The sequence below is a fragment of the Triticum dicoccoides genome, chromosome 2B (assembly GCF_002162155.2).
Source record: "Triticum dicoccoides isolate Atlit2015 ecotype Zavitan chromosome 2B, WEW_v2.0, whole genome shotgun sequence".
In the NCBI taxonomy this organism is placed as follows: Eukaryota; Viridiplantae; Streptophyta; class Magnoliopsida; order Poales; family Poaceae; genus Triticum; species Triticum dicoccoides.
Genome location: NC_041383.1, coordinates 706,937,355 through 706,948,106, shown reverse-complemented (window position 1 = coordinate 706,948,106; position 10,752 = coordinate 706,937,355). Strand labels below are relative to the sequence as shown.

Here is a 10,752-nt window from a genome sequence, read left to right as displayed (position 1 = left end):
GTGGCCGCACTTCCCCTGCAGCGCATGGCGGTCCGATTGGTGCGGTGGTGTGTGCGGGGCTGTGGATATTTTCGATCTGAAGCAGAGGAGGAAGAAACATGTGGTCAGGCTCTCTAGAGACGAAGGGATATGGATAAGATGGGGTTGCAAGCGTGTACGTGGCTAACTCCTGACGTTTCGGGAACGCGTACGTGGCAACGCGACCGGCGCGTCGTTCGGCCGGCGCACCGGCCCCGAAAGATTCCCTTACTAATTTCTCGTCTAGGTGAAAAATTAGCAAATCCATTGTTACAACTTACAACATGGAATCCCCTCTAAAAAAAAAACTTACAACATGGAATCTAACTGAATCACGAGGACCCTAGGCTATATATACGTGTATATATATCCCGTGATATCCGGAGGAGAGACATCCCATTAGTTGACCGATACCGTTTTCGCTCGTTTGCCATGGCTCACAACTCGACCTCTCCAGCAAGTCACGTCGAGTTACCGGAGACGTCGTCGAGATGCGTGACGGAGAGCAGGACGCACAACTTGGAGGTGGCCGGTTACTCGCTCGACGGCATGGGCGTCGGCAAGTACATTAGATCGAGCAGATTCAGCGTCGGGGGCTACGACTGGTGCATCAGATTCTACCCAGATGGAGAGAGAGAGACCGTGAACGTTGCCGGCAACGCATCGTGCTTTCTGTTTTGCGTGAGCCAGAAGGAGGTGAGAGTCATGTTCACCCTCAACATGCTGGAGAAACATGGAGCCGTACAGGTAACCAACCACCGTGCGCTAGAGCATACTATCTGTCCGCCACATTATAATTATGGCCTCCCTTATTTCGTCGAGAAATCGAGGCTGAAATCGTCGGCCCTCGCCAACAATGGCTACGTGACGATAAGGTGCGCCCTCACTGTGATCAAAGAGCCGCCCGCGGAGCCGGAGTGCGAGGAGAATCGTGTCGTGGTTCCGCCGCAGGAGCTGCCCGGAGACCTCGGGCGTGCCCTCAAAGACGGGAACGGCCTAGATGTTGTCATCGATGTGGGCGGCAGGCTGTTCGGAGCCCACAAGTTCATGCTCGCTGCTCGGTCCCCGGTCTTCAAGGCTCAGCTCTTTGGCCCGATGATGAAGAAGGACACACGGCGCATCAAGGTCGTCGGCATGGAGCCAGCCATCTTCGGGATGCTTCGCGAGTTCATATACACGGATTTGCTACCAACATGGGAAGGGGAAGGTTATGGTGCCGCCGTAATGCAACATTTGCTCGTCGCGGCAGATCGGTACGGGCTAAACAGGCTCAAGCTGATGTGCGAAGAGAAGCTGTGCGAAAGCATCGACGTGGAGACTGTCACAACCACATTGGCGCTAGCAGAACAGCACAACTGCGAAGTGCTCAAGAAGGCATGCCTGAAGTTTATGTCGTCGCAGAGAGTGATGGACGCCGTCGGGAAGACCGATGGGTTCAAACACCTCATGGCAAGTTGCCCCCTGCTGAATTTGAAGAAGAATCTCGGGGACAAGACAGGTGTCACGAAGAAGTCAAGATAGAACGAAATTTCCTTGTTGGATTGACTTTAGTATTTTCATCAGAAGCACAAAACACATATTGTATGACTCGGGAGCAATGGAATTTTTCTTAGAAAAATAGTTACTACTATTAGTTTTGCATCGAGTGGTCTGATCATATGGTAATTTTGGCACTCTTAGTTTTATTGTGAAAATAACTCCTAGTCGGGGTTTATGGTGAACCAACAAATTTGAATTGCTAGCAATCTAATCTATCTAAGATATCTCATACTTATAGCATCCCATACTTGTAGCATCTCAATCTCGACGATCAGCTCACAGAGACAAGAATTTTGGTGCAGCGCAATGTGTTGTTGCTTTTCTGTTTCTTCTATCTTTTATTTCCTTGGCTAAAGCAAATCACATCGTGGCGCTCCTACAGAAGCACTCCCGTCGGATCGTGCCATCCACAACCGAGCATGCATGCGCCCACGGCAGCCTACAAACTCGGCACGGCGCACACAGCCCTGTCCTGTGGCGTTTCCTAACAGAAGTACTGACTACTCCTTGACGCGCTAGGCCGAATAAGCACCTCCTTGTCGGAGGGCTGGAGGGTGGCGATGCGGTCGCAGATGCACTTGGCCGCAACCCCGGTGAATGATGGATAAGCAAGACAAGATGGAGAGGCCTCACTGTTTGCTGGTTCAATTGCCTTGCTCTTAATTAGACCGTGGGTGTTTGTTACGAACCACGAGCACAGTTCACACAAGCAATTCACTGGAGCACTTGGGGTTTGATGGTGTTCGGTTACAGGCTTGAGAACGAGGGAGGAAGAGGAACAAACCAGGGGGAACACTCAGCATCAGAGTAGGTGGATGGGATCGACGGGTTACTTGACCTAGTCCGCCATTCGTTGCCAGAGTAGCGTGCGTTGCTCCACGGCTTTACCTCTTTTATTCTGAAACTTTCTAGTTAACTCTGTTTTCGAAATAGGTTCGCCCCGTTTTGTAGATAAAGCATCCACATCAGATTCTCCTAAAAAATAGTCTGTTTCCGTAGGAACCAAACCATATAATTCAGTTAAACAAGTGGTTTGCATAGAAATAACTTTGGCGCATCAACGTGCATTCGCATGGACTTGAAATACAGATCATATGTGTTAAAATGGGTTAGATAACACACAATGACGCTTCATTTGTTCTTTTCTCGCGAATACACAAATAAAAGAAGAAAAATGAGTACAAAGAGGGTAACACACATGGCACGAACTCAAACCGGCGTGGACATGGTACCCGGAGCAGAGAAACAAGGGATGCTCAGCCCGAAGAGAAGAAAAACCACAGCTAAACCCGCTAAGCCTATACTGGCAAAATGCCAAACATCTCCAAAGCCAACACCGGGGACGCCGCGAGAAAGCAAGATAGCGCCTTCAAGAAGAGGAGCGACGTGATTATGCATCAGACATCTATCTGAAGAACCGAACCAAGAGTTCCCCCCGGTGCTCGAAGAGGGGCGCAGATAAAGGCCATGGGAGCGCCTTCAAGAAGAGGAGCGACGTGATTATGCATCAGACATCTATCTGAAGAACCGAACCAAGAGTTCCCCATGGTGCTCGAAGAGGGGCGCAGATAAAGGCCATGGGAGCGCCTCCAAGAAGGAAAACCACACCCGCAAGTATCGCCACTGCCAGCGTAGGCAAGCCGATAAGGGATTACGCCTTGGCCTGAGTCCAAACAATCCCATTAGCACCAGATCAGGGTCCGTAGATGATAAAGTCAGTCCACAAGTTGAGACTACCACCACAGAAGGGTGGGGCGGGGTTGCGTCTGTCGTCGGAGAGTGGCACCGGGCGCCACATAAAAAAAGAGTTTTGGGCCGGCATGGCATGGAGGTGGACGGGGAGTGTCGGTGTTAAAACCGACAGACCTCGAGTAGGGGGACCCGAACTGTAAGATCGGATCGATGGATAACAGGAGACAAGAGACAAAGCGTTTGCCCAGGTTCGGGCCATCTTGAGGAGGTAAAACCCTACGTCCTACTTTTGCTTATATTGTGGATGTGTCAAAATACAGAGTTGATCTACCTCGGGATCGTAAGTTGTGGACTAAACCCTAAGGCGAATGATGATGATAATTGATGTCCCTCTACGGGCTAAACCCTCCAGCTTATATAGGCACCGGGGATATCTAGGGTTACACATGGTCGGTTGTCATCGAGGGGTTACATACGAACCTAATGGACACACTTGGAGTACATGTCAAGTCTTCGGTAGAGGCGACAGGATCACACCACAGGTTTGAGGCCTCCGGAGTCCCCCTTCAGCAATGGGATGTCAGCCCGACCCATGGACTAGATTAGCTAGACCGGGACCCCTTAATCCAGGACACTGTCAGGGAGGCAGCTGGTTAAAGAGAGCCGATGCGGAGGGTGGGATGGCAACTGACACCACCAGCAAGCTGGAATCGGAAGGGGACGCAGCTCCCAAGCTCCCAGCTGTTGGGGGCGGAGCCGCCGGAGCGTCGGTGAGCCGACGGCCGAAGAGGATGCAGCAATCGGAGCGCCGGGTTCGGCATTGTAACAGGAGAGGACGCCGACAAGCCGCGAATGCTAGAGAACGCAGGTCCATGGCTACCGGGACCGGAGCACTGCCGACAAAGGTCCCCCGCAAGGCCTCAGCCGCCCGCCAAGAGGAACACTGTGGCCACATAAATTCACAAATGCTGGAATTGCAACTCAGAAGAGGCACCGTTGGGGACTAGGAGTGACCTGCGGCGAGGCCAAACCGAGACTCAACTTGCCCGGTCGCCCCATGGACCTCAAGCACTCCCAACTAATAGCAGCACCAGGAGAGAGCCTCCCCTTCGGGGGGCGGGAAACATCCAACGGAGGAGCAGCCAAGGCAGAGCAGCTGCGTTGGACCGGCAGAGGAGGCGCAACAGCCGGAGGGGAGCGCCCCCATGACTCACCAGATTAGATTTGGGGGAAGGGGGAGGGGTGCCACGCATAGGACGGGGCCACACTGTCGTCACGCTCCCAGGGAGAAACGTGGCTTCGCTGGCAGCCCTCTAGCGACGGCGATGTGGAGGAGGGAAGGGGGATGTATCTGGTGCACCAAGGCAATTGGTGCTACCGGTGCACCGGTAGTCCGTTTCACATTCAAAAATGTTCGAAAAAATCCAGAAAAAAACTAGTGCATTGACACAACATGAATGTATGTTGTTACAAAAATTTAGATCAATATTCGAAACATTGCTCGAGATACGAAAATAAAAAATTCGACATGAATAGTACATAACACAAGTTGGGCTTCAGGTTTGGCCCATTAGCACATTGATGTCAAATTTATCATTTTTGTATCTTGACTATTGTTTTGATTTTTTGTCACAAGATACGTTGATGTTGTACCAATACACTAATTTTTTTCCGGATTTTTTTGAATTTTTTTGAATGTGTAACGGGGTCCGATGCACCGGTAGCACCAATTGCCTTGGTGCACCAGATACGTTCCCGGAGGGAAGGACACCCTCTCCTCTGATGTGGGCTGGCCCATCCACATTTTTTTTCATTTTAACCCCCAAAAAACTGTGCCCAGTGTTGGTCCTACGTATTCTTCGCTAACCACCCTCACCTGATGTGTTCAGTTACATGTATTTTTCCTTATTTTCTTTTTATTCTTTTAATTTTTTCTTATTCCTTATTTCCTTTTTATTAGAACGGTTTTGTTTGGGTTTTTCTTTTTCTTTTTCTTATTTTTGTTTCATTTTTTCTTTTGCTAAATTAAATAAGGTTTTTAAAATTGATTGAACCTTTTTTTTAATCTATGAACTTTTTCAAAATTGAAGGAACTTTTTCGAAAATTGATTACTTGTTTTCATTTTTGTGAACTTTTATTTCATTCATCAACTTTTTTTTGAACTCGTGAACTTTTTTTTTATTTTTGTTAAGATTTTTCAAAAAAATGCATATGTTTTTGAAAAAGTCAATGGTCAACTAGTCAACAGTTGACCAGAAATGTGGCATAACCTCAGGTCGAGTACTCCTAGGCCAAGGAGTACAAGTTTAGGTATGTTCCTCTCCGTATCCTCCTAGGCCAAGGAGTCCGTTATCGCTTCGTATTTTCCACAGCCTTTACAAGTCCCCTCTCTCCATATACTAAGAAGACTAGGCCCGCAAGGGTTCCTTTTTTCTGGTTTTTTTGGAAATTTTTTTACCGTTGTTGTTTGAATGACGCGTGTGCTCGGTAGTTTTCTAAAATGTGATTGATCATATTTTTTTGCTTGGTCGGTCTTTTAAGCACATTTGATTTTGTTGTCGTATGTGCCCTTGTCTATTCACGTGTGTACGGCACATCCTACAAGAGAGAGTTCCTCTTTTTTTTAAAATTTGATTGACTGTACGTGCTTGTTCCAGAGTTATGTAGGTCAGGTGCACGCCACGCGCCGCTGCATGTCGCCACGTCTGCCTCACATGCAGTTGACCAACAATTCCATCGGTGACACATTGTCTTCTAGAATTTGCTGGGATTTTGTCTCCTTCAAATTTGTCTCTCTCCTGTATTTCCTTCCTTCGACGCGTCCATGGGCATGCATGTCTGCGCCATGCATCTGGCCACGTTTGCCTGCTGGGCTTTTCTCGTGGGTTCTATTTTTATTTTTTCTCTTCTTTTAGTTGCCTATAAGTACCTGTTTGCTTCCTGTTCCTTTGGTTTGGGCTACTCCGCTGCCGGCGGCCTTGTCCTGATTGGCTTGGACGAACTCGGCGCCTTTCATTGCCGCAGCGGAGCAAGATCGCCAGGCTCGCGTTGCCCGCCGGCGTGACGGCGAAGCTACCGGCAAGGGGTGGAAGCGGTGCAAGGCGCGCACGAGGAGTTCGATTGGCGTGGACGAACTCGGCGCCTTCGTCGCCGTAGCGGAGCGAGATCGTCAGGCCTGTGCTGCCCGTCGGCGCGACGGCGAAGGGGCCGGAAAGGAGGTGGAAGCGGCCCAAGGCGCGTGCGAAGGATGACGCGCGCTGTTCGACCGGCCGGAGGCTTGCGCAGGAGGACGCCATTCTGGCTGTAGCCCATGGTAATCCGCCGCAGGTTCCATTGCGTCAGGTGGTCGGTGTCCGGCTCCGGCGGCAGTGAGTTCTTTTGTTCCTCGTTAGTATTGCTCTCTCTTCGCCCCGCTCCAGCTCCGGCCCCTTGGCTGCGGCCTCCTGCGACTTGCGAGGTGTTCTATCGATTGACCAAACCCAAACCGAGCCAGGTCTGAGCATGGACGATGGACATGCATGTACTTTCCTTCCTCAAGTAGTCCTCCTCCTCGGCGTCCTCCGCGGGCGTCCACGATGCCGGCCGCCACAGCCGGGACTACGTCGAGCGCGGCCCCCCAACGGGGACTTCTACACGGGGCAGTGGCGCGGCGGCGTGCCGCACGGCGACGGGAAGTACCTGTGGACGGACTGGTGCATGTACGAGGGGGAGTGGTGGCACGGCAAGGCCACGGGCCGGGGCAAGTTCTCCTGGCCGTCAGGCGCCACCTACAGGGCGAGTTCAAGGACGGCTTCATGGACGGCGACGACACCTGCACCATCGCCGCCGGGGACCCATACAATGCCTCCTGGTCCATGAACCTCCAGGATGGCGACGGCAGGAAGAGCTATGCCAACGGCGACCAATACGACGGCGACTCGCGCTCCGGGCTGCAGGACGGCGCCGGCCGCTACATCTGGCACAACGGGACCGAGTACAGGGGAAGTGGCGGGCCAGCCTCATCGACGGCTGCGGCGCGCTCGCCTGGGCCGACGACAACCGCTATGACGACGGCTTGGAGGACGGCTGCCCGCGCGGCCAGGGCACCTTCCGATGGGCCGACGGCAGCGTCTACGTCGGCTTCTGGACGCGAGACGGCCTGAGCGGCATTGTCCAGCAGAAGGGCGTCTACCAGTACCACCCGTCTCCGGCGGCGGCGTCCCCGACAGCGCGCGACCCCCGCAATGGCTTCGCGAGGGAACTGCCGGGGTTCACGCCGGCGCCACCGAGTCCACGCCGCTGCAGAGGCCGCTCAACAGTTCGGGTAACCGGACGGCCAATGGGCGGGCGAGCTCCGTGTCCGGGATGAGCAATTGCTCCGTCGGCGACCCGAAGTACGACAAGATTTGCATCTGGGAGTCGGACGGAGACATCACCTGCGACATTGTGGACGGGGCCGCTCTGTTGGACGACACGCGGAGGAGCGTGAGGACGGAGGACGGCGGGGAGAGCGCGGCGCTTCTGCCTCCGCCGTCCCAGGCGCCGCGCATTGCCAAGTCAAGTGGGTGTCCCCGTCGCTGGCGAAGCAACAGGGAGACCATCGTCAAGGGACACAAGCACTACGAGCTCATGCTGAACTTGCAGCTCGGGATCAGGTGGGTTGCTTCTGTCATCTTCCTTCGTCAGCGAGTCTGAAACTCTAAATTACGAAGATTTTGGAACTTTTGGTTGTGGAATTCGATCAACCAGAGAAATTTGCATTTGCTTTCAGTACCTCTGCTTCACGCAGAGTTATAGGAATATAGACAAGACTGAAATATGTGTTCATGAAGCCTATAGACGCTAACCAATATTCTTATGGCCCATGGTCCTATGTAAAGTATTCCAATACATTTCCACAAATCAGTTTTATATTCTTCACGTAACACATGTTCATGTCCAATCAGGGATGGATTGAAGTGGTGCTGGGACATGTATAGAGAAGGAGCCCACCTGTATGGACAAGTTTTGAATTGGGATGTGCTGTTTCCTACCTGGTGGTGTAGACGTTAGATGAGGGATCTCCATATAAGTAGAATGTCACACATATAAATGTTGCATCTGCGATGATTCATAGAAAACAAGCCAAGAGAACGATTCATCAGTTGCATATCTTTTTTTATGTTCTACATGTTATTCCTTTCTCTTTAAGTTGGTCTGCTGTTCAAAAGAAAAACTGAGAATGTAATTATATGAGTAGCGTAGTTAAGTGTGTTCAAGAAGTATACATAGAAAAAAATAGACTGCTAGGCGTAAAAACTCGAGCTGGCTACAGAGGTACGCACATGCAGAACGTACAACAAATTGTCAGAAACTATATCAAAACAAACACATACTAAACCAATGGGTGCGGCGTGCCGCCGCACATGCTTCAGTGGATCGACTTGAATAGGTTGGCTTGTGATGATATGTCGCTTAGGACCAGCAGCGATGGTTTGATTCAGATCTTCAGATGTAAAGTTCACTACCACTACATCATGATCAATATCTTAGGTCTAAGGAGAGAACAGGAGCTTCATACTTCCACTATCACTACATGTTGTAGATCACTTAAGTATGTATCTACTAGATGTATCTTTTTTTTTCATGAACTACTCTGCCATGAATCAAGTCTTGGGACAACTTATCAAATATTTTAAAAAAACTAAATATCTTATCAATCCATATGGCGCGGCGTGCCGCCGCGCACTACTCGCTAGTAACACGGCTAGGCGTGCAAAAGCTTACGGCCAACTCCTGTCTCTTGATCAGACCCGTCGCTTATTCTCAAAGCTTTGATGGCCATGGCTAACGAAGACGGCGCAACCTCGGCGGGGGATTACTACTGCATACCCGAGGCCACGTCCTCCACATCCATTACACATCATCACACCGCGACGTTTGATTTCGTGGTGACCGATTACCTGCAGCTTAAGGGCATGGGTGTCGGCGAGTTCGTTGCCTCGTCCGTCTTCAAAGTCGGCGGCTACAAGTGGGAGCTCAACTTCTACCCGGATGGGATCACCCAGTACAGGTGTGGCGATAACACCTCATGCTACGTTCGCTACCTCGGCGGAGCCAAGGATGTGAAGGCCAAGTTCGCGCTCAGCATGCTGAGGACCAGCAGCCAGGCAGAGGTGGTCAGCTGTCGCGCGAAGGAGCACGTCTTCTCTCAGCGGAATGACGAGCGGGGCCGCCGCAGGTTTGTGAGCAGGTGGAGCTTGAAATCCCTGTCCCGCGAAGGCGAAGGCGACGGCTCCTTCACGATACGGTGCGTGCTCACCGTCAGCAAGGAGTCTCCGCTGGTGCTGCAGGGCAAGCTCGAGCCCTGGATCGGTGACCCGACAGGCGCGGACGTCACGTTCCGCGTGGGCGGCCGGAAGTTTCCAGCGCACCGGATCCTCCTGGCCTCGCAGTCGACAGTCTTTAAAGCTCAGCTCTTTGGCCCCATGGCGGAGAAGGACATGGGGCGCGTCAAGGTCGTGGATGTGGAGCCGACCATCTTCCAAATGATGCTTCACTACGTCTATACGGATTCGCTGCCACCGTGCGACGACAAAGACGGGTACAGCGTCGCGACGCTGCAGCATTTGCTGGTCGCCGCGGATAGGTATGGGCTGGGCATGCTGAGGCTAATGTGCGAGAGGGAGCTGTGTGAAAAGATCGATGTCAAGACTGTCAGGTCCACCTTCGCATTGGCGAACCAGCACAACTGCGAGCAGCTCAAGAGTGATTGCCTGTGGTTTATCTCATCGCCAAAAGTCCTTGGCGCCGTCTTAGAGACCGAGGGGTTCAAGGAGCACTTCATACCAAGTTGCCGCCCAATGGCTTTGGAGGAGGGAGCTTCAGGGAAAAAATGTAGACGTCGAGAGGAAAAAATTGATCCAAACAAGAAAAAGATCAAAAAGATCCGTACAAAGCAGTGATCTTAATTAGTTTCATTTTGCATAACTGTATTTTGAAGGGGAGCCAAATGCCCCATTGCTCATGACAATGTCTGTAAGGTACAAGAACTTCAATGGTTAATAAGGTAATAGTGAAAATTTAATGCTCAGCAAAGCCTTGGAACCCCGTAAACCATACCATGGTCACCGGCAACTTCTGGTTTGTCGGTGGCAGTGGATCCTGCCATTAAAGACCTACAAATTCAAAAGGGCTGCCTTCTTATGACATTCTCATATTAACTATTGTGTTCCTTCTCATTTCGTCTTTTGACGATGCATAGTGCTTTCCTCCAACAAAATTGCTCATAAAAGGGAACTTTTATGACACAATAAACTTAAAAATGGTTAATTTTCAGAAGATATATAGATAGTTATCACATCAATATGCTATCATATCAACTAGATCGGGATCACGCCCACCATTTGGTCAAGTAGGCAATGCTAATAAGTTAGTAGGAATTCAGGTTTAGCATCGAGTTCAGTGCGTTCATAAGACCACAAAAGATAGCCACTCGATCAACATGCCACTACCAGAAAATCAGCTTAGGCCGACGGCCTCAT

At 51.1% G+C, this 10,752-nt stretch overlaps 2 protein-coding genes and 1 pseudogene across 2 annotated transcripts; all 3 read left to right on the top strand.

The window, feature by feature from the left end:
* The first annotated feature begins 450 nt into the window (after positions 1–450).
* Positions 451–1,539, top strand: LOC119361212 (BTB/POZ and MATH domain-containing protein 2-like). The gene is made up of 2 exons (XM_037626534.1): positions 451–1,225; positions 1,268–1,539. The coding sequence occupies exons 1-2, from the start codon at positions 451–453 to the stop codon at positions 1,537–1,539; spliced, it is 1,047 nt and encodes a 348-aa protein (XP_037482431.1).
* Positions 1,540–6,560: 5,021 nt separating this feature from the next.
* LOC119361211 lies at positions 6,561–8,438 on the top strand (annotated as a pseudogene).
* Positions 8,439–9,051: 613 nt separating this feature from the next.
* Positions 9,052–10,173, top strand: LOC119361210 (BTB/POZ and MATH domain-containing protein 2-like). The gene has a single exon (XM_037626532.1). The coding sequence runs from the start codon at positions 9,052–9,054 to the stop codon at positions 10,171–10,173; it is 1,122 nt and encodes a 373-aa protein (XP_037482429.1).
* Positions 10,174–10,752: the final 579 nt, after the last annotated feature.

What these genes read in the sequence shown, in the direction of transcription:
- LOC119361212 (XM_037626534.1), top strand. Translation starts at nt 451, where the DNA reads ATGGCTCACAACTCGACCTCTCCAGCAAGTCACGTCGAGTTACCGGAG. An exon ending in ACCAACATGGGAAGGGGAAG is followed by an intron (nt 1,226 to 1,267) that starts GTTATGGTGCCG and finishes TCGTCGCGGCAG; the next exon opens with ATCGGTACGGGCTAAACAGG.
- LOC119361210 (XM_037626532.1), top strand. Translation starts at nt 9,052, where the DNA reads ATGGCTAACGAAGACGGCGCAACCTCGGCGGGGGATTACTACTGCATA.